General features: G+C 45.8%; 1 protein-coding gene across 3 annotated transcripts in view; it reads left to right on the plus strand.

Annotated features, from left to right (window-relative positions):
* Tspan5 (tetraspanin 5) overlaps positions 1 to 23987 on the plus strand; it is a 165253-nt gene that overhangs the window by 102096 nt on the left and 39170 nt on the right. For all 3 annotated transcript variants that reach the window (XM_055628039.1, XM_055628038.1, XM_055628037.1), the window contains one exon: positions 23496 to 23546. In XM_055628039.1, coding sequence (XP_055484014.1) covers positions 23496 to 23546 — 51 coding nt within the window. The remainder of the gene's footprint in view (positions 1 to 23495; positions 23547 to 23987) is intronic.

The following is a 23987-nucleotide window of genomic DNA, read 5'->3' on the forward strand; positions in this document are numbered from 1 at the left end:
GTGTGTGTGTGTGTGTGTGTGTGTGTGTGTGTGTGTGTGTGTGTGTGAGAGAGAGAGAGAGAGAGAGAGAGAGAGAGAGAGAATGTGTTTGTAACAAACACTGATGTGGATGTGAAGGGCAGGAGTCATTTATCCATTCTTGATGGCAATGCAAACTGGTTCAGACCATATGGAAATCAGTGTGGCCTTTCCTAGAAAATTAGAAATAGATTTATCATACGAATCAGTTGTGACATTCCTGGGCACATTCCCCAAGGACTCTATCCTACTACAGAGATGCATATTCATCAGTGCATTGCTGCTATAATCACAATAGCCAGGAAATGGGAAGGGCTTAGCTGTCTGTCAACTGATGGATAGTGAAAATATGGTACATATTCACAATGGAATATTATTCAGCTGTTAAGAAAAAAAAAATAAATAAAGGAATTTACAGGTAAATGGATGGAGCTGGAAATAATCACTCTGAGTAAGTTAATCCAGTGCCGGAAAGGTAAATGCCACATCTTCTCTCTCATAGGTGAAGGCTGACTTTAAATTCTTAGATTCATGTGTTTACACTGAAATAAACTCAGAAGTGAGAAAACTAGTATGGAGCCATAAGGAGGAAGATTTCAGGGGAAGGGAGATAAAATGCAGGTGGCATGAATGGGGATAGGGAATAATGGAGCAGGAGGGGTTAAATTGGGTTTGAGGTAAGGGAGGGCAGGGTAGAGGAGGGAATATGGGGAGGGAGAATGAACACAACAAACCTTTGGAAACCTGCTTCTGTAGAAGCTTCCAAATTTACATATACATTTAAATGGAGTTACCCTATAACCAGAGCAAAGCATCTCTCCTGGATACCAGAGGCTAGCAAATAAAAAGGCCACTGCTAAGTGTGGATTAACTCTTCAAGTTGTTGGCCAGTAGAGTTCTGTAGACACACTCAAACATTAAAGTGCTTAAAACTACCTTTATTTATTTATTTTTTAATTTTTAAAATTGGCTTTAATTAAGATTACCTTTGGTTACCCTCCAGAACTTGATGGTTAGACTCTGTTGCAGAAGATATCACACAGGTGAGTCATGGGATAGAGAAATGAAGCTGGTACCCATTTGGGAACGTGATATTTACTAGCTACCTTTTATAGTGCTGGCAGGTTCTGTATACACTACTGAGGGAAAAATAATTGACAGTGTTACCCATCTTTGAACTCTGTGAGCTATATAGTAACAAGTAGCCTGGCAAGATGCTCTCCTGGGTGCAGTAGTGACATCAGTGTTATGTGTGTAACCAACCACTTTCTGATTTGGTTTATGACCTGCTTCACCAGACGGAACCCAGGCTTGGGACCATTAATTTTGGAAATTCATATCATACCTCTTGCTTCCAAGGCTCAGGAATCATCTTGGAAGAAGGGAAAGAACTTTTTTAAGAGTGATAAGTAGTGAGCATTTGCGGTGTAATTTGTTAGACACGACTGGGCCTCCGCACACACGACCACACACACAGCACCTGTGACTGCATGCACAAGACTTGTACAAGATGAAGCCAGACAAAATTCTAACCTAGACAGGCAATGGGCTCATGAAGTCCTACCCCTCTTTCCCAGCTGACGAGCTGTTGGCATTTGGCAATATGGCTGCAGGCAAGATAGAGAATCGGTTCTCTTCAGGGATCTGGTCTTGTGTTCCAGTGGCTGTTCCCACACCTATGTGCAAACAGGCAGCACTAAGTGGACTGGGTGAGTTTAAAACAAAGCGCACGTGAAGTTGGAAGGGAAAAGTAATAGAGGGATGGGGAAAATTTCAGGTGAGAGAATGAAAGTAGATTTGATCAAAACACATTGTTTGCATGTACTTCGAAGTTCTAAATTTCAAACAATGAAAAAAGAAGAAAAATTATTCAGAACGTTGATAGAGTGTTTGCTTAGCATGCATATGGCCCTGGATAGGTTTCCTAACACTGCATATACATGTACATACACACATACACATATAACTGTACACACATACCAACACCTGAACACACATACATATCCACGCCCATCTGTTCTCACACATATACACACTGCACTTAGATCTGTAAAATGCATTCCAGTTCTTTACCTATTTTAGTTTTTTTATTACATCACATGTATGTGCAGTGCCCAAGGAGACCAGAGGAGAGGGGGTCAGATCTCCTGGAGCTGGAGTTACAGGCAGCTGTGAGCCAGTTGATATGGGTTCCGGGGACCAGACTCTGGTCCTCTGCCGAGCTCTCTCCCCGGCCCACCCCACCCCCACTCTGCCCCATTCCCGTTCTCCACACTTCTGTGGAGAGAGAAGTGTTTTACTTTTGCATTTACAGCATCTGTGTCAGTAACTATTCCACGCCCCCCACCTCGACTCTTAGACAGTAGAGGAAACTTACGGGTAAGGGGTAGTTGATGTAATTCACAGGTAGAGGATGTTTTTGTCATACATCCTCCGAGCTTTTAAAAACAAACATATACTTTGTGAATAATGGTAATAAAAAGCAAATTGTAGCATGAAATAAATTTGAATGAATACTTTTTTTAGTACATGCAGTCAGGAAATTTATCAGTAACAATCGGTATGAAACAAATAGCAAAATGGAATAAATTTGAATAAATTCCTGCCCAGGCAGTCATAGAACACGTTGATAAATATTTTAGCCTAAACTGTTACAAAGTATATCATAAAATATTAACTTGGAAGGAATTTCTATGCTTTGCACTCAATAAAGGATAATATTTCACCAAATAACGCACACATATCAGGCAATAGGGAGAAATAAAACTAATTTTCACTAGGTTTCTCTACCCTAATATTGATGTCTGTCTCTGCTATTGAACCATGGGTCACTGTCACCAAACGGATGTGAATCCTAGACCTCCCGACCCTGGCCTCTGCTCCTGCCTGTGTCACAAACTCTCTTCAGACCAAGGGGCAGTGTAGCAGACTGGTGTCCACATGGTTTCTAGTTTCTGGCCCTGCCTCCCCCAGCCAAAGAAAAGATCCGCTGGTGACGAAGGGTTGAAGAGCAGGCAGGGTGAGCACAGAGTTCCTGGTCCTTGCCCCTGGCATAGGGTTCTGAGTCACTTACTAGTTTTGAAGGTGCAGCCAGTTCATAACCATCAGTTGAAAACCTTGTCTTTGAGGACTGGATCCCATAGTCTGTTTCCTCTGCTGGATCTCAATGCTTCTCTGCACACAACTGGAGAACTAGCATCTTGCTGGAGATGTAGAAGAGGGTGCCAGGTTGTGACATCTTGAGTTCTGGCCCCTGTATCTCAGAGCACCAGACAGTGCCTCTCATGAGGGCTTCCAGGTCTCATCAATAGCACACATCCAGACAGCCCGTGCCAGGGCACAGGAGTCCGTGTGTGGTGTGTAGACCTGCATGTGGGTGCCTATGGAGGCCAGAAGAGGATGCTGGATTTTCTTGAGCTGGACTTCCAGCTAGTTGTGAGCCACCTATTGTAGGCACTTGGAAGTGAACTCTGGTCCTCCGAAAGACCAACAAGAGCTCTTAACCACTGAGCCATCCCCTGGTCATGGATCTTCTCCAAGCCTTCTGTAGAAGGAATGAGGTCGAAGAGTCACATGATTTGGACCTGGGTTGAATCTAGGTTCCCTACTCACTGGCTAGGCAAGTGCTCTAGTCCAGGATATCTGGCGCTCACCATCCATAATAGGGTAGTTTACCTCACTTGCAAGAAATACATTTTTCTTTTCTTCTGTGGCACTGGGTACTAAACCTGTAGCCTCATGCATGGCAGGCAGGCACTCTGCCTCTGAGCTGTATTCTAGTTCTTTTTACTTTCATCTTTTTTTTTTTCAGGGCTGGTATTTGAACTTGGGGCCCCATGCTTTCTAGCCAAGTGCTCTACCACTGAGTTACAGCCATAGACCACTGTTTCAGACTTCAGTGAGATGATCAAGCCAGGTTCTTAAATAGACCAGGTCCATGGTAAGATAAGAACATTAGCTCCATCTTTCTTTCATTTTCCTTCTCTCCTTCCCTCCCTCCCCACCTCTCTTTCTTGTATATTTTTCTTGTATGTTTTTTAACTACCTGACCACAGTTGTTTTACATTTTCAAAATAGTTGTGATTAGTTTCAAAGTTGAACCAGATTCGCCTCGTTGAAAGAGAAGGTCTCCAACTTCTTTGATCTTTGAGGGTTGTAGTTACCTGTGTCAGCTGAACGTAGGATGCTCTCTAGTAGACAGGTAAAAATACTGGTGCCTTCAGGCTCTGCAGCCGCGTACGTTGTAAGAGAATACTAGGGTAGAGGAGAGCCACATCTCTGTGTGTGTTCCCAGTGTGTGTGTAGCGGGAGGGGATGATGTAGCCTTATAGCATGCTGTACCATTTAAGAATGGAGGTGGTCAAGAGCCTTCTGTGATTTGGAGCTTGGGTTGTGGAGTCAGGCTTCTGGGTCTTGCCTCTGCTCTGGTCCTTACCACTGTGTGACGTACATGAGATCCTTCAAGTGCCCCCTCATCTGTTCTATGTGTTACCCTTAGTACCTCCCCCAGGATAACTGTGCAGCCTGAGCGAGAGAGGAAAGCTGACTCGCAGTAAGCTTGTCCTAAGTCGGCGGTGTGCTTCCATTTCCAGCAGAATGGTGGGCACCCTGGCAGGTGCCCCTCAGACAACCGATCATTAGTCTCCACACATCTGGTGAAGAAAAGAGAGGAAATCCTCTTTCTCATTCAGCAGAGATTGGATTATTCCCACATCAGCCTGAATCTCGCTACTACTGCCATGTTAAGGCTTCAAATGAATCCAAGACTTGGCCCATGACTCCTTGTCATAATTGGCTGGCTTGGATTAAGTGTGAGGGCTAATGAATCCAGTCTGGCCTCTGGGTTTGGCTGTTTTGTTCAGTATACTTATGTAAACAGGTGTCCCCTATGTAAACATTTGTGGAAGTCAAAATACCGAAACAGATTAAATATAGAAACAGGCTGGATGCTACATCAGTGTTTTAGTGACAGAGAGAAAACATCATCTGGTACTTTTCATTCTTGGGGCTAGCACGAGTTCTGTTGGTTTGATAATGTTCCTTGTAGCTGATTGATAAATTCATCTGGGATTTTATACCACTCTCTGCATCTGCACATTTAAGGCTATTTTATCGAAATGCCCACATCATGGGTCTCTTTCTTCTTTGTAAAAAGCTGCCCTGGGCTAGGTCACCGAGAGTGTGGGAGAGGAGCAGAAACGACTGCTCTTCCGGTTGGTGGCAGAGTTGGCACCCAGCTCTTGTCTGGCTGCTCTGGCCCCTGGCCGATTGGATTATTCTGGTCATGTGGAAGCACCTCTTTGGTTCTTTCAGGTGGTGTTTTTGGTAGAAAGGAGAATACCGATTCCCTTTCATTGCTCAGTAGCCTTACCTCCCGCATTCTAGTCATTGGAAACAATAAATGTTATTTTTTTCTGTTCAGTTCCAATTCCCATCTTCTCTCCTTTAGACACACCATTGTTCCATCGTCTGCCAATATTTCTTTTACCTTTTTCTGTTGGGACTGTCAGCATGTTCCCAGCCATCCTGAGTGCTGGAGTCTGGATTATCTGTAGCTCTGACTTTTCCAGGCTCTGTGTGACTCACACCCTGAGTCCCTAGGTGTTCCCAGGGTGGGCAGGATCAGACAGGATGCCAGAGGGTGAGCACAGAGGCTGCACTGAGTGAGTCTGGGGAAGGCAGTGGGTTCCCACTTTCATGTCAGGATTTCTGCTTCAGGCTGCCTTTTTCGTTCACACCTATTTTTATATTTTCTTCAAAGCATTTTTCAAGTGATAGCAGTCATTAGCTTCTTTGCTGCCAAATGAAGTAAGAGGGATTTAATGCAGCTGGTGAGAAATGAGAACCTTTGCTCAAACCTTTTTTGGGGAGTTGCTAAGAAAGAGCAGTTGAACTCCTGAGTTTTTATGTAGTGGGGGGGCTGGGATTTGGAGAGTATTAAATTGATCTCATACTCTGAAATTGAGTGATCAAAGGAAACTCCTCAAGCGATACAGTCACGTGATGTCTTCGAATTAGGCCTTTGAAGGTGCCAGATTAAAATTCCTGAAGCCCCAGTTCTGATCACCCCATAGTTTCGGATTCAGAGACATGGCCTTGTTTTGTGGACTGGTTGTCGGAGCTGAGTCTCACTGTCCTGGATGCAGCTGGCACTGCCTGGAAGGGTGGCTCTTGTAATTAGGCAGAAGCCCAGGGGTGAGCCGCTAAGGGCTGCAGGTGTCAGTAAAATACAAGGTGGAAAAGGTGAAGCTAAAAGCCTCTCACGACCCCTTTGTCCGCCCATTAGCCAATCTGCGTTCTTTGATGCCGTTTTGTGGAGGATGGCCCGGAATGACCTCAAAACCACATCCTTTTCTAACCAGACGACAATTTCACTCTCTGTTTTCCGCAAAACACGACACACCTTTTAAAGTCAAGACCCTCCGTGTTCCATTTTCACGGTGAATGGGAAGCATCTTGAAGTAGTCCTTCATCTTGCCACACTCAATAACGTTGTATTCCATTTCATTAAGGAGGAGAATGCTGGGCCTGACCTATTAAACTGACAGCAGGGAGGTTGCGACCTGCTATTTGAAAAACAGTGGTCTAGAGCCTCTCCATCCTCATTTCTTGGCATCCTTAGCCCTCCCCAGAGACTGCGCCCCTCATGAAATCTTCCCTCATCTCGGCATCTGGTGCCTCCTTTGACCTTACCACTTTTCTCAATCTCATTTACAGCGTTTACTGCAAATTGGCTCTTATGCTAATTACTGATTTACAGCTTATCTCTGTGCCTTGATGGTGAGCAGAGTCAGGGCATGAGCTCTGTGTTAACCTCATCCGTCACCCCACACGCGCCACAGACTGTCCTGGCCACTGAAGCCCGTGGAAAGCATGCGGTGCCTGGGTGCTTCCCTACCTTCCTGTCGACTTTTAGAAGCCACCAAATTAGACTGCCATTGCTATGGCTCTGGTGGCATGGTTATCTGCTGGGCTGCCTTGGTTTGTTACCCATCCGGAAAGGAATGACATTAACTTGGGGTTGCAAATTTTTAAACCTTGGACCTTTGCAGTGCATAACAGGTAATTAATTCAGCCTGTGAGGCCTGCATCCTACGGCAGCAGCGACTCTTGGAGTGTTTTGTGACTATCTGTAGATTCTCGACAGGAGGCTGTGTATGTGGAGCATTTTACTTATTTATATGTCAGAGCCTTTTACCCACAATGCAGAAACATCACACGGAGGAGAAAGAACACAGACACCTTAATTATAGGCCATCTCACATTTGGAGCGCAATTTTGTGCTTCTAATGATGACATTCAGAAAAGAGCAGGGCCCATTTTATGTGTACACAAATTATCTACCCAAAGGCTGACCTTATTTAAAGGAAGTGATTCAATTTTAAGACGGTTGTTTTTGTTCCCATTCAATCTAATTTCAAAAGCTTGACTGACGTAGTAGGACCTGACCCTGTGCCACTAGGAGATGTAGCCATAGCCCCATCCATCTTAGGGCAGTACCTTGATTGAGATACGTGCTATTCTTGGGCTTCCCAGACTCTGTAAATCTGAGAAATAAACCTATGTTGTTTATAAATTTCTTAAAAATCACCTGCCAGAAAGATCTAGGAACTCATGGTTGAAGAAGTTTATCAAACATCTAATGAAGCAAGGAGTTATTGGACTAGAAAAGAAGCCACCAATGACTGCATTGTCAACTCTGGGAAGAGCTGGTCACTGATACACACGTTTTGGGGGCTTTTCTGTTAATTTGTATTATCCACGGTGGGTTTCATTAGGACGTTTTCATACACGAATATAATGTATTTTCACTGTGTTCAGTTACCCTCTCTTGCCTCTTCTACCCCAGCTGCTCCCCTAACCTTTTCCAAATGGCCCCCAGTAACTTTGATGTCTCTCCCTCCCCTAGCAACAATCAACTATGCTGGTACATGCTTCCTATAATGGCATCCTTAAGGCTTGGTGGACATCTTAGCATATTTAGCAAATCTGCTCATCCATAGGCAAATTTTGCTTTTGAGCATCAAACACTTAACGGAGACTTTGAAATGGGTTTTAGTTTAATTCCGAACTCAGCGAAATTGCAGACAAGTTGCCTTATTTGGATTCTTTCCCATCCCGCCTGCCACTTACCCAAGCTCAAATGTATGTCAAAGAAAACTGGGCTCGTCTTAAAGGAGATTTGGAGAAAATCTTCCTTCAATATTTAAAATGCTTGACAAAGGCTTGTTCACATGGAAGTTGGTTTCTAGATGAGAAAGTTAAAATCGGGCGGCTTATTTACATTACGGCAGAAAGCTCTCCTAATAGGATGGATGCAGGGCACTAACTAATCACCCAGGCTCTCGCCGTTCACTAATCATATTGCACGAAAACTTCCCTGCTGGCCGAGGCTCAAGGGCAAACCGTGGGCTACCTGCCAGCTTATTTTTCATAGGCATTATGGCACTGCTATGAATTAATGTAGGCCTAATGTATGCTGTCAGGGGTTTACTCTCCCATGGTGATCTTCTCTGCTTAAACAGCTTTAAATGAAATTTTATATCAAGTATGAAAAGAACTTTCCTTCAGACGAGGAAAGGGGGATTAAAAAAAATCCTCCTTCTAATATTTTTCTCCCACAATATGTACTCTTTCAGTTCTGATAAAAAAAAATCTGCTAGATTAATTGAATACCACACAGGTGGCGTGTTAGTTTCTCGCCGTTATCTGAGGACTGACGTAGATTAGGCTTAGGAAACTTCCCTCGTTACATTTTAATTGCAGCGGCAGGGTTTATTAAGTGCCTACTGCATATGAAACGTCTTAGCCACCAGCTCCTGTGTCTGCCTTTGTTTCTACGGTAACTGCCTGCAGATACCATTGCAGAATCAAATGTTAGGCTGCCCAGGGTCACATTTGGTAAGTGCTAGGGCCAGTTTTGAACCAGAGCTTCTCATTCGAGTTTTCACTTATTGGGCCAAATTACTGTTTATAATTTGTGCAGTCCCTCCATACTTTTATTTTACCTTGGAAAGGTTCAGTGGCCTTAATCTTTAATAACGAAATTTCTATTTCTGTGTTGACTCTTTACATTCATCTGAAGTAATTATTTTGGAAGCGTGTTGATTTCTGGGACATGGGTCATCTCTTCAGTTCATTTCACCATCATGGTGCTGTCTTCAAGAGCAAGAAGTTGCAGGCATCTTTGAACGAGGGGAAATAGGCATAGCTTATTCGTACATATCCCTCAAGCTGTTCTTCGTCACTGGTCAGAAAAAAAAAAATCTGCTAGAAAAGGAACATGCTCTGGAAGAGTGTGTCCACATGGGTAACTTCGAAGCCATGCCTGCTGAGCACTCAGCCCCGCAACTTCAGGGTGCGTGTGCTGTGGCTACAGTTTGACCCGTATGCACATGAATTTCCAAGAGTCTGGGGAATAAACTCTTATATAAAAGGATGTATAAATGGCTGCCGTGTCAAAAACCCATTCCCTGTACCTAGCTGCAGCGAGCAGGTTGGTCATGGTGGCGCATGTGGGTTTCCTGTGCAGCTCATTCTCCTTAGTATGCAGGGCTGATGTTCTCGGCTGAAAGGGATCCATCCCATTTCTTTTTATAGTGTCATGAAAACTTGGAAAGAGGAAAAACGGAGCTGAACATACAGAATAAATAACTAAACGCTGCCGGCTGGCTGCTGCTTTGTTTTCAGACATCCGTCCCTCCTTCCTCCTTTGTGAGTCTCCGAGCCAGTGAGGCGGATCAAAGATGCCTCAGTGTATAGAGCATCTTATGGAGGCTGCTTGCCATCCACAACAAAGGACTAATTGCTTCTGGGCCGCCTTTCACACGATAATCAATGGATTTGGATCTCCTTAGTGTGCTCTCTGTATCTTAACATTCATCTCGCCAGGTTTTTATTTATTTACTTTCAGGTTTTGATTGAATGTAAAGGATCAGAGAGATGACGTCAACTTGGAAGCCGTGTTAAGGGAATTTTAACCTCGGCATGGAAAATAAAGGCAACTACCACCCCTTGTGATTGATTTCATCAGAGTTACAGCTTGTAATAACTGTGAACAGGGCTCCAAGGTGTTTCTAGGAAGTGGTGTGTTCCTTTTAGGCCTTACTACTTCAAAAGGCCCACTGTGGGGTAATTGAGGTACTCTGAGGCTTTCTTGGGTGACTTCATTACTAACAATATCTATATAAGTTCATTTCTGAAATACGTTAAGGAGAAATGAGTCTATGTTCAACGTGGTCTTCTTGAGGAGCTTTGCCTGAGTGTGAGAGACACATATAGGGCTGAGCATATGAGTGTCACAGAGTGAGCTAACCAGACAAACATCTTTACTTCTGTGGAGGTTGTGTTTCCATAATGCTCCCATCTTACGTATTTGGAAAGGGAGGAACAGGGAGGTTGAACGACTTGGCCAAGCTCACTTACATGGGACCTAATGTAAGACAGAAAGTCAGGGGAAGGTTTGGAGACCACGAGAAGGGAAAGCTGTTCCTCAACCAGGAATCTAGTTGAGGCCAGACTCAGTGGCCTCAAAGCAAGAATTTCAGTGCCATTAATAACTACGTACGGCCTGTCTCCCTCTCCAGCTGTAGGCCTACATTTGCTAGGAATTTCATTTACAGGGAAAGGACCTGTACCAACCCTACTACCTTTGTGTAATCCTAGTGGCTTCTGGTCTGTCATATTGTAATCCATTCAAAGCACCTCTGGAGCCGTCTTGTAATGTCACGTATAAAAAGAGTGAAGGGAGAAAGGTACCTTCGCAGTGTTTTGATGTAGCCTGAGAGCCATGGAAATGGCTAAGACCATATATATGGCTAAGACCGCTGTGACTTTCCCTTGAAGAGCCCACGTGTTCATGAGCTCTTCCCCGTGGCTCTTCTTTAAGAATCCCACAGTCACACACTTGGGTACGTCTGACTTTCCTGTGGGCCCCTCTTTTTTTCTTCATCCTTACGCTAGAGCTTGCTTTCAAACTACTCCAACTCTGCCTCATAAACCTCTAGTCCTGAAATTCTTTTCTGCGTTGAAACCAGGAATTTCGGACTTGAGACCCATAAATGTCTAGGAGAAGCTCTCAGACTATGAGTCTATTAGTGTGGAACTGTGTCTCAGTCTCCTCACTGCCAGCAGACCCAGGCACACCTAGCTAAGGGCCCATACTCTTCACCATTCACCCTCTGCTTCTTGTCACCAAGTCCCCTGGGGTCTTCAACCAGATGTACCTGCCTCTTCCCTCTTTGGCTATGGTCCTTCTCACCAGAGTGTCTGCAGTGGCCTCCCAGCCTGTCTAACTCTTAGCAGCCTGGCCCCCTTTCTCTTCATTCTCTGTACTATAGAGAATATGTTTTACAAGATGCAAACCTGGTCCCTTCTCCTGTTCTGCTTAGAGTTCTCACTTGGTTTCCTATGGCTTGGGGGTCCCTGGGTGTACACACCACACATGCTGTGCTGACCATGACCTTAACATTCTGGCCTTTAGGCTCTCAAGCTTAAAAAGCCATACATCCGGCATTGGAGAGATAGCTGAGCCGTTAACAGCACCTCCTGCACTTACAGAGGACTCAGGTTTCTTTTCCAGGACCTACATGGTACCTTACAACTGTCTGTGACTCAGCGCCTGGGGTCCCAGTGCCCACTGTGGGTACCAGGCACACACGGTGCATATTCATACATGTGGGCAAAATACTCATGCACATAAAAATCAAAACAAACCTTTTTAATAAGCCATGCTTCACAGTGACCCTGCGGGCATGTCACTGAGAGAGCTTGCTGCCTTTTGCCGGTTTCCATGTAGTAGGACAAGGGATCCCTGATACATTGCATTTCTAATAAGCCCCTTGGTGCTGTTGCGGGTGCAGAACTGTCCTGTGAGCGCCCCGTTGCCAGCCTGGAGCCTTGCAGTACGCTTGCCGACTCCTGAAGGTACCCACTGGGTCTGGCTTTGATCCTTGAGTATAAGCTGTGGCCTCTGCAGGCAGGGTCTCCCTTTGCCATCCCTTTCAAATACAGCTCAAGCGTGGCTTCCTAGGAAGCCTCCTCTGACAGCCCCCCAACCCCAACACCTCTGTTTCTATGGCAACTTGTCTATGCCTCTAGGAAGGCTCCGTTCCCTGTACCTAAGTTGTGATTTTATTTATGTGCCCCCATTAGCTCTTTAATAAAAAATTTTAAAAAATCACTTGTTTCTTTTTGAGGGGAGTGGTTTTAAGACAGGGTTTTTCTGTGTAACCATGGCTGTCCTGGAACTCACTGTGTAGACCAGGCTGGCCTCAAACTCAGAGATCCACCTGCCTTTGCTGGGATTAAAGGCGTGCACCACCTCTGCCTGGCTTTTGCATTCACTTTTTTATCCCAGGCACCTAGCAGGATGCCTGTTCAGTACTGGACATACGAAATGCATTGAATGAGACAATCCTTGCTGCACCCTTAAAATCCTATTTTAAATTTCATTTGTGTTAACTCTTATTTTCTGTGTTAATTCTTAAAACACCTCTGTGGTGCTTTGTTTTTTTTTAAGTTCACACGATCTTTCAGCACACAAGCTGTGCCCCTAGGAACTCTAAACTTCCAGACAGAGTCAGTGAGTGCTGTACCTCTTGCTGCTTAACTCAAACAGTGGAAGCCTCTTTCCACAGAGCCTCACGTTTGGTTACAAATAAGTTATTTCTCATGCCTGTAATTTGACATCCTCCCAGTCCGTTTTTTCAGCCTCCAGAGCATCGCTCTGATATGTTTCAGCCTTGGCTTTATCTAATGGCTGGGGGAGGGGTGACAGATGGGACGGCCCCGGCAGGGTAAGCCTTTTACCGGTAAGACAAGCAAAGATTAGTGAGCTGTAAGCTTGCAACTTCAGTGTTTCTCTCCAAAAGTGGATAGCTATCCCCTCGTGTTCCTTTTTTGACGTGACTGCCTTGCCTGGGTAATTTCCAAGAATATGGATTTTATTGCTTACATAGGCCCCCTCCCCCCATCTCATATTACTAGCTCTTGCTAAAATGTCAAGGTCCAAGCCTTGACAAAGAGCTTTCTAAACCAGACTGTCCCGGACCATGGGCATTTCTTTAAGGCCTCCTGGAACAGTGCACATTCAAAGGGAAAAGCCCTTTCATCGTCTCTGGGAAGACACTGAAGGCCCTTCCTGCTGGGCAGTTCCAAAGGCATCCCCTTCCTGGCCCCTTATTCCTTTCCCAGGCTCTGCGTGATGTACGACTCTGGATCCGGTCCTTGGACTGCAGCCCTAGCAGTTCGTGTCCACAATTCCACAAACAAGCAGAGGGCAGCCTTCGGATGGATGTGTAGACTGAATTATGGATTCCCTCTCATGCCAGCTCACAACAGCTGGCGCAGCAGTTTAGAACATCTGGGGTAAAGACCGGCACCCTCCTGTTGGACAAAGGAAGTCCCTGAGCCTGTTCTAGGCTGCTCTAAATGTTTTGCTCACACAGCGTGAGAACTGTCTGTCTTAGGACTCTGTGGCTGCATCTAACAAAGCCCCCTGAAGCAGTTTGAGCTGAGGGGATTGTTGAAATTGAAACCCGGGAGTGCCACGCGGAAGCCAGCCTCATGAGGAACCAGAAGCACATGTGTTTGGTCTCTGTTTCTCCACAGCATGTAAGGACCTCTCCTAAGTTCTTTATAGTGTAAAGAGACCGAGGCTACCAGAAGTCACTGAATACAATACCACACGAGACTGTGCCGCTTAGCCTAGTGCTACGTGGTATCTTAGGATTCTGTTGCTTTGACCCAAAGCAGCTTGGGAAGGAAAGGGTTGGTGTCATCTCACAACCCTCAGGTTCCAGCCCAGCACTGAGGGACATCAGGAGGCAGGAACTGAAGCAGAGGACGCGGAGGAGTTTTGCTGACTAGCTTGCTCCTCGTGGCTTGCTCAGCCTGCTTTCGTATACAATCCAGGACCACCTGCACAGGAGCGGCACCACCCATAATGTACTGGGCCCTCCCACATCAATCACTAAATAAGAAATGCCCTCCCAACCCCCACCGCACAGGCCGGTCTGGTAGGAGCATTTTCTCAATTAAGGTTCCCTCTTCTCAGATAACTCTAGCTTGTGTCAAGTTGATAAACCACCACCACAACAAAAATCCAATTATCCAGAACGTGTGGGGCGTGTTCTGTTAAAGACGACGTGTGCCCAGCCTCCGTGGTCTTGCATGTCCAGAGGAAGGTAGAGTGAAATTCAGCCCAGGTGTGTAGTGATGAGCAGAAAGATAGAAGGTGGTTGTGGGGGGGTGGGGAGCCCTGATAGATGGGGCTGGTGAGACAGTTCAGTGGAAACTGTTTGCCACATCAGCATGAGGATGGAGTGAGGTCACACCCCAACCGTCCACATAGGTGCGTGGTGGCTGTGGCAGCCTGCCTGTAATCCCATCACTCAGGAAGCAGAGACAAGGAAGGGGGTCCCCAGAGCAGCCGGCTAATGGGAGCTCCAGCAGCCGAATCTGCAAGCTCTGGGCTCCAGTGAGATACTTTGTCTCAATATGTAAGGTGGAGAGCGATGGACGAGGAGGTCTGATGTCAGTCTCTGGCCTCTGCACCTGCGTTCTCACACAACTGTGCCCACGTGTTTGAAAACATTCGTGAATACAGGAACACTATACAGAGAGAGAGATGGAGGGGGAGGAGAAGTGGAAGATCTGGGAGAACCGTCCTCATTCATTCATTCATTCATTCATTCATTCATTCATTCATTCATTCATTCATTCATGTGTATGTCTACCTAGGTGCTTACTTATTTTGTCCTGTTGGGGATCAAACCTAGGGCCTGTGTATGCTAGGTAAGCATTCTGAGCCAACATCACCAGCCTGAGAAACATCTTTCAATGTGGATCCCCAAAAATTTGTGGGTGTCAGTATTTTATGGCCATGAAAAGGAGTAGAGAAGATTTCAAACTAGAGTTTGTTGGTGTCTCCAAAATACATAGCTACTCTGTGCACTGTTCTGGAAGGACCCTCAAGCTGGCGACAGAAGATAGAGAATTAAGCAGGCTCAGGTGCTGCCACCTATGCCTTATTTGTACAGGTGCTCTGTGATTAATACAGGCCCTGACTTCCTTCTGACACGAGGTACCGTCATTCGTTTCCAGTCCCTCGAGTACATGCAGACATAGCAAGGCCAGACCTGCCGTGCTGGAGGAAGTACTGGGGAGAGGGAGTCCATCTTTCCATCTTGCGCAGGGCGTTTTGTGATACGGAGAGAGCAGCTGTGTGTGAGGATGGCCACTGTGGGTGACAGGAGTTGGTGAGCAGGAAGGGGTGGGGAGCCTTTCGTGGAATCCTTGCTGCCCCAGGCAGTAGGATCTGCTTGCTGGCTCTCCTGTGGTCTCCTGGACCACACCGATTTGAGAGTTGGTTCTGTTTGGCATTGGTTGGATCTTTACTCCACAGGCAAGGACTGCAGGGCCCCCGGGAAGTCAGAAAACCCTTTAGGGTTCTCTCTGAGAACACAACCACGGTCTTCACTGTAGCCTGGGGAGCCTGACACAGCCTGGCTACTGTGAGCGGCTGTGCTGTGCTTCTTCGTCCCTGGCACTTTGTCTCACACTGCACTTTGTATCACACATTGCTCCCCTCTGTTCACGGCCTCAGTCCAGATGTCTGGCTTCAGCTAGGATGCTTTTCGGACATCCGCCAGTCAGCTCCTCCATCCCTTCCTGGTGCTGGTTGCGCATAGATGTTTTTTTTCTTTTAAGATTTATTTTGTTTCTATTTATGTGTCTCTGTGTGTATATGCCCACAGATGTTTATTCCCCCGGAGCTTGAACCAATGGTTGTGAGCTGCCAAACGGGTGCTAGGACCCCAGTTCCAGTCCCCCGCAAAAGCAGTAAATTCTTAACTCTGAGCTGTCACATATTAACCCCTGTTCCTGGCTCGCATGCGTTTCTTAATGGAGACCCCTTGTCTGCTCTGTATTCACACTGCAGGGGGTGTACCTGCCTTCCAGCGCGTTTCCGCCTCCTCATGCTGCCCTCTTGCCTGACAGCTCTGTGCAGCCTGCTACCCTCCACTGGCTATCCCGCTGATTGTAAGATGCTCAGAAAACGCTGCCTTTCCCATGTTACAGAACTGCACGGCACTGGGCGGAGAGTTCCACAGACGTGTACTCAGGCCAGACTGGGAAAGGCCTTGTGACAGTGTAAAGTGAGAGACGCTGACCCTGGCCTCAATGGGGAATGTCCTGTTTACAGATTTGAGCTTTATCTGTCATGCCATCTTACCAAGATGGTTCTGGACAGTTTGTGTAAACCGGGACGCCAGAACCCAGCGGCAAGAGTAGGATTGACTTTTTGTGTATTGAATTTTCCACCAGTCACACTTCCTTTTCTGCTATGGAAGGAATTGTACTCAGGGCCTTTTTGTTCCTAAAATAAGTCCCTGTTCCACAACGACAGGCATTGTGTTTGTGTGTATGCTTGGCACACCTGCGTACCCTGGCCACCCATCTACCAGAACTGGAGTGCTAGTCAGAAAATGAGTGTTAGAAGGCGTCGCTGCAGCTTCCAGGCAACACCCTCCCTGCTGGCTGCTTTGGCACTGTCCAGAGACAGCTTCTGGATGCACCTGTCCGGCCTATTCAGGCTGAGATTTTAATTTTCTCAGAACATCAATTCTTCCTTCCATCATTGTTGGTTTTTTGTTGTTGTTTTTTTTTTTTTGTTGTTGTTGTTGTTGTTTGTTTGCTTTTTAGGCTGTTGGTGAGGCTCAGGTTCCTGCTATGCTGATCATGAACTTTGTTTCAGTCTGGGCAGATGGCCCGGATGAGGTTGCTACTTTTTAAGCAAACAGGAGTAAAGAGTGTCAGCTTACTTAGAAGCTGCCTGAGAACTTGATGAGCTTCACCCTCCATATGTAATTGCTTCTTTTTAGGAATAGAACTAGCAGAGGTATGATTTTAAAATAATTTTGTTTTCAAAAGTACAAAAAAAAAGTGAGATTTGCTTCACAGAGAATTCAGATAGCAGCCAACTACTCATGCAAGAAAAAAAAAAATGTCCTTCAGAATTGCCCCTAGGTCCAGCCAGCCCTGAAAACAGCCCCCAGAAGTTGATTTTCTTTGCAGAGTAGTGGGGTTTATTTCCTTTGTACTGGGAAGTTGAAGAAGGGTCCCAGTGCATGCTGGGACCTGCAACCCAGCCCCTCAGAATGTTGGAGGGCCATAGTCTTCCCTTCACTCCTCCATCCTGTCGTTACCAAAAATGTCACTTCAGCTTGTCAGGAGGTCTCGGTTCTACCCACTTCTCCACCTGCTGGACATGACCAGCTCCTGTCAGCATTTCCGAGCCTCCTCCTCTGGATCCCTGTGGATGCACTCCAGACGTCTGCAGCCCACATGGTGATTCTCCTCACCAGTGCCGGCCTGTCCCACCCACTCCCACCCACCACACAGATGGTCCCTGAGAAACTTCCTGTCACTGGGGTGATGAATGGCGCCTTACAGGGCCCAACTGTGCCGTGTCACGCTTGCTTTTCTGATTGCATGCCGAGCCCCTCCCATTTGCATCTCTGCTTATCTCGAGCCATGTCAGGTCATGTACAGAGTTGGAACTCAGGGAGTTGAGGACTGGAAAGAAATGGGTTAGTGGCTTTTTGAAGTGTCCATTCGGTGCCAATTAGAATGAGACACTGTTCCATCCCAAGATAAGGGAGAGCCTGCCAGGAGGAAAATAACTGGATATGGAAGAGGAGGTTTTCCAGTTGACAGGGTGGCAGATGCATCTCTCCGGAATCACCCCGTTACACCCAGAGCCCAGTTTCCTTTCTGTCTTTGCCAAAGGATCAGTTGTGCGGTCCCTGGAAGCCAAGTCCAGCAACCATTCTTTGTTGACATGGGGTTTTCTCAGTTCTGTCAGGAGAAGGTACCTTTGATGCCTAGACATCAGAAGTGCAACTCAGAGTAACTGGGCCTGCACTTCCCAATACCTCCACCCCTGAGCTGGGTCTATGGAGGGCGTTTTAACATACTAGAAAAGCGCAGGACGAACACCCCGAAGCTGAAAAACGTTAAGGTTTTGTATTATTGCTCTAGTGGCGGAAAGGTTTTGGATTTTTATACTAAGGCCGTTTAACCAGCAAAGTCTATGCAAATATTCAGTAAGCTCTGAACTATGAAACACTTCTGGTTCCAAGCACTTTAGAAAAAGAAATGTTCGGGAGCCAGAGCGATGATTCAGTGATTAGATCACTGGCTGCTCTTCCAGAGGTTCAGGGTTCAGTTCCCATCACCACGTGACAGTTTACTATCTGTAACTCCATTTCCGGAGGATCTGATGCCCTCTTCTGGCTTGTGTGGGCACTGCAAGCAAAACATCCACGCATGTAAAAATAAATAAAATAATTTTAAAAATTAAAAAAAAGCGAAAAGGAATATTCAATAGTACTTATTTCCTGAGTGACCCAGCTCAAGCAATGCTGGGAAAAATACTTAATGTTTCTAAAACTGTTTTCTTATCTGTTAAATAAGCGAATCTAAGATACCTACTGCATGGCATTGGTATGGGATGCTTTAGGTGAACATTATTCCGCACGAATGTAATTTAATGTGAACTACTAATATATTTTCCAAGAGTTATGCTTAAAAGAGAAAAGAATGTTTACATTTCAACATAGAACAAATAGCAAAACAGCAATTAAGGGAATATTGTATACTCCTTTCAGTCCTATTACATCTTTGAACCTGGTATATGAGTTTGAACTAGTTGCCTTTCAGGTGATTACTGGTGTTTCTGCAGATTTATATTAAAAACAGTATCTTGTGGCTAGACATGGTGCCACGTGCCTTTAACCCCAGCACTTGGGAGATAGAGGCTGTCGGATCCTTGTGAGTTCAAGGCTAGATAGTCTGCAAAGCAAATTGCAGGCCAGCCAAGGATATGTGATAAGGTCTGTCTCAAACAAACAAAAACTTAAAACATTTTTTTTCTTTTAGTGATACGACCTGATTGCTCAAGATCCAGTATGGCTTTGGCTGAGGACACAGAGAAACCAAGCTGGGACTTGGGTCTTTTTACTAATGTTTACGTTTCACAGTGACAGAGGTTCTGTGCAGGCTGCTTGGGGAGGAAAGTTATTAGTGCACTTGCCCCGTGGAGAGCCCTAACTGCTTCAATACCAACCTTACAAGAAGAATGTGCAATAGTGGCATGACTGTCACAGAAGCAACCAGCGGCTTTCTGATTACCGTTGAGGCCTGCCGTATGGAGAGAATTAATGTCTGGTCAAAAGCCAGTGGCTATGGTGGTCATAGGGTCCTTGGAGGCGACGTGCTACTGTTGTTCTGGCAAAGAGACATGTTACCAAACTCCCTTCTAAATATATAGGCTTATATCCATAGGTTAGTGATACTCTCAACTTTGATCAGGGAAGCTTCTCTTTGTAGCAAGCAATAGTCAGTGAAGAGCCCTATGGCCAGTCAAAATGCCAAGAATAAGAGACTGTTGAGCATGTGTTCAGCCTTAAACAGGACAGCTACATAAATCTCCCTGAGGCTCAAGGATCTTCCCAGAAGCGGGAACAGAAGGAACGTCAGAGCCAGGAGGTAGGGACGAGTGCTGTGAGATACTGTCTCCTGTGCACTAGACCTGACGTGGTACTGCAGCTTAGGAACTCGGAGCAGCTGTGTTTACCTGCAAAGGGCTTGCACAGGATCACGCCAAGTCCAGAAATTTCAGCCTGGGTGAGGGGAAGGTTCGTGAAGCTCCATCGGTACCTGAGGCGCCAGTGGCAATTGAGGGCTGCTAGGATAGCATAAACTCATGCAGATAGCACTGACTGGACTTAGAGAATTATTAATGAAAGAAAAGGGGAGAATATGGAGATGGAAGAGACACGTGTGAGTGAGGGTGTCCTGGGGGAATAAGAGGGAGGGAGTTTGAGGTGGATATGACACAGACTTATTGTATATATGTATGAAAAAAATTAAATCTAGTGTCTAGGGGCTGAGAGTACAGCCTAGGGAAGGACACCTGCTTCGCTGTGTAAGAGGCTCAGAGTTGGCCCCCATACCCAGAAACAGAAATGAAAATACTGTCTCAGCTCGTATTTAGGATCCAACAAATTTTGACAAAAGTATCGTTACTCATTGTTACAACCTCGACGGTTTCTCGGGCAGACATTTGTGCCAACATTTGCATACACTGCTGTGTGGGATGTGTTTCGGGTTTGGTTTTGATTCCCTCTCGGGAGAGCGACAGGTTCCCAGGCTTCCTCTACAACAGTCTCTCTGGGTTCCAGAGTGAGGTCAGCCTGGGGTTTCTGGGCGCCTTTCCTTCAGGAAGTGGGAAGGGGAAGCTGCTTCAAGTGCTGCGAGCCTGCCTTCTGAGTTTTGGCTCTTCTCAGTTAATTATTTGGAGCTGGAACAATTTGATTTTAAAACAAAACATATGGGCTGAGAACAGTCCAGAGGACGTTTTCTGCTGATGTAGTGCTGAAGATATGCAGCGGGGAGAGGCCCTGCCCAGTGCCATTTACTCACTTAGGTACGGAACATTTCCCATTGTTTTCAAATTCTCAAACCCTCATTTGGAAAGACACAAGTCAAAGCAAGAAACATTGAGGCAAAATTGTAAAGGAAATTGTGACTCTCTCTGACTCTCTATTTCTCTTTCTCTCTCTCTCTCCTTATGTTTCTCCTCTGTTGAAAACCATATCTTCCCAGTTTTTTTTATTCTGGTTCTTGAAAGAAAGAAAAAAAAATTTTTCCCCAAAGTGCCAAGCAGAGAAAGCAGAACTAGATAAAGAGCAGAAAGCCCTCATCCTACCAATCCAGCCAAATTTCTCACGTTCCTCCAGTGGTCAACACTGGCATGGAGAATGTCCCTCCACACTCAGTCCTGGCGTGAAGGCAACCATTTATCTCTTCTTGGAGATAGAGTCTCTCAGCCAAAGCTGTGCTGGAACTCCCGATCCTCCCACCTCTACCTCATAAGTGTTGAGACTGTAGGTGGGCACCCATCTCTTTAGCACCTTCTCTGCTTGCTGTCCTCAAGACACGCAGTGTCCTGGCTATCTCGTAAGAGTCTGCCCTGAATGCAATCCCTTTGCCATCTCAGGTAGGGAATGGGAATTCACTGGTGAGAACACTTACCCTAAGTCAGAATCTCTGCTCAAAAGGAGGCCATTATAGTGCCAATTTCAAAAGGAGAACTACTGTGAAAAAAAAAAAAAAAAAGACACTGCCTCCAACACAGGACGCCCAGAGCCTGGCACATACCCAAAGAAGAGCATGAGTGGTTGGCAGGGTCAGGCATGCACCCACCTGGCTCAGCAGCGGGACAGGTAGTTGACCGCTGCTGCACCAGGGACGGTAACTGTTGTCCACAGAGAGCCTTAGCCTCAGAAGGTCAGCTGTTTGCCCCTGGGGTGCATTTGATTTCAATCTCCTGTAGCACTGAGCTCTGCCCTCTGGAGCATTCCTGGCTCGACTGTGTCCTCTGTTTTCCCATCTACCTGTCAGTTATGACTGTATTTTGTCTAGCACCTGTGAGTATGGCACTAGCACGCCGAGTTGTTTTGTTGCTGTACTTTGTAATTGTTTTATAGCAGAAGCATAAAATGAAATAGCTCACTGGCCAAGGTAGTAGAAGGGCTGACCGTAGTTTTTTTTTTTTTTTCCCCATGGGGTGTTAGAAAACAAGAAATGTTTCTAAGCACTTGTGCTGGCTAGTTCTGTGTTGACTTGACACAAGCCAGAATCATTTGGGAATGGGGACTCTCCGTTGAGAAAATGGCTCTCTAAATGGTCTGTAGCACCCTTACGTAGGTGAGCCTGTGGAGGCCTTTGTGATTGATGTGGGAGGGCCCAGCTCACTGCCGACGGTGCCACCACTGGGCAGGTGGTTCCTAGATTGTATGAAAAAGCAGGCTAAGCAAGCAGTGCAGAGATGCAGATGCAAGCTAGTCTACAGGATCCCTCGCTGGCCTCTGCATCAGTTCCTGCCTCTAGGCGCCTTCCTTGAGTTCCTGCCTTATTTTCAGTGATGGGCTGTGATGTGGAAGTATAAGCCAAATAAACCCTTTGCTCCCCAGGTTGATTTTGGTCATGGTGTTTTATCACAGCTATAGAAAGCTAACCAGGACAGCACTTTTTAAGTAGCTCGCTTGGAGCAACAGTAGGAAGAAGAAAGACTTTCTTTTTGTAAACCTTGAAGCTTTTCTGTGGGTGCACTCTCTTATTTAATGTCTTTTTCTTTTCTTTAGCTTTGGGAAGCTCTGTTCTTTTAAATGTGACCACATCTCGGAGTACCGGATTACCCTTTTCCCCCTCTCTTTCTCCACTTGGATTTCTTGTCCCCAGCCTCTCGAGTGTCAGTAACTCCCTCCTGTGCATGACAAGATCTCGCTGGGTGGACGGGATCCTCAGACTGCCCCGAAACTGAAGAAGAGCCACCCCCACCATTGTGTCTTCTCAGACCCTCTCAGCAGAGAGTTTTTTCTGACATTTAGCTTAATCAAGATGTTAGTAAAATAAACAGCCTTCTTACACTGTCAGACTGAAACCGTGTGCCACCCCACCCCCACCATTTCAGTGTTTGGAAAGGAGTGTCTGTTGAGTCCAGGCATGCTGTGTCCTGGTCCTGCTTCTCAGGGAGTGCACAGCGCTGTACTGTTGTCACCCAATCTTTAGCACCCCAATTATAAGACACACGGGTATTTCAATTTCAGGGATGTTAAAAATGTAAAGGGGAGAATGTGTATCTCAGAGCAGACAGGATACAGTGAGAACCAATTAAAGTGGAAAGCCCTTCCCGCCATCACTGCCTGCTTCATCGCTGCCCTCCCAGCCTCAGTGTGGCTAACTGACAGAGCTGCCTTAATTCACTGTGCATGTGAACGCGTGTGCCACGTTACGCATGGAGTTGACTTAGTTTAGACTAGGGAGCATGATGGAGGCCCTTGGAGATTCAGTTTTCATTGCCAAGAAACAAAACGAACAATCTGAGGATTATTTGGGATCACATTGAACTTGATAGGATTACATTGCCTCTGGAGGAGTGATGAGGGGCTTGTCAGAGGACGTGGGGCTCCTATGTTCCCTCTCTTACCAGGTCCTCTCTATATGGTTTAGTGGGCAGAGAACAACATAGCTCTAAATGCATGCGCTGTACGTCTGTATCTAATGGTTGGTGCCTCAGACTGCTGGACACACTCGTCCTCTCTACTTTTTAAATGTTTATTTCATTCAAGATCTACCTAAAGATTAAAATTCATGATTTGAAGGGCTTTCGGGCACCTATGGGTCCCCACCTCTTCTCAATGTTATAATAATTTTAAGCAAGTAGACAATGGTATTTTTTTTCCTAATTAACTCAGATTTTAAAGAAAGCTGGGGTTTTTGTTTGTCTGTTTTGTTTTTCTGATCAAGTAATATAGCAAAAGCAATGAATTGAAAACTTATTTGCATGAGTAAAAATGTGGTGTTTTCCCTAACACTTACCCTGATCTCCTTCTTTTCTCTTTCAGTTTTTGGGAATAACATTTCTTGGCATTGGACTGTGGGCGTGGAATGAAAAAGTAAGTTGAATGACATGAAGTAGAACAGGTCTGGTTCAAGGCCGCGTCCCGATTGTTTCCCTTTTGTCTTTGATCACCACAGGTAAAAACAAAGAGTTGCCTAATGAGAGGAAGCATTCTTCAAGACTGTTTGGGAGTCTAAAGTGATCACAGCATCAAAATAATCACCACAGCCACAGTGTGCTGTGTGTTTACAACGGGGGATGTGACTGGGCTTTGATTCTGAGGCACAGCCTCACCCAGCCACAATGATCTCAGTCTGCTTATAAATGTCACTGTGTGACCTGTAACCTTTCATCCCCCTCTCTCATCTTTGGAACCCATTTGGAAGATGACTTAAATGATAAAAAATGGTTTTTCAGTATGCCATGTTGTGGGATGGAAGCCAAATAAAAAATCATGTTTAGACACCAGATAAACTCATCTCTGATGCTAAAGAAC

Source organism: Psammomys obesus, unplaced genomic scaffold, assembly GCF_907164565.1.
Source record: "Psammomys obesus unplaced genomic scaffold, mPsaObe1.curated_primary_1811, whole genome shotgun sequence".
NCBI lineage: Eukaryota > Metazoa > Chordata > Mammalia > Rodentia > Muridae > Psammomys > Psammomys obesus.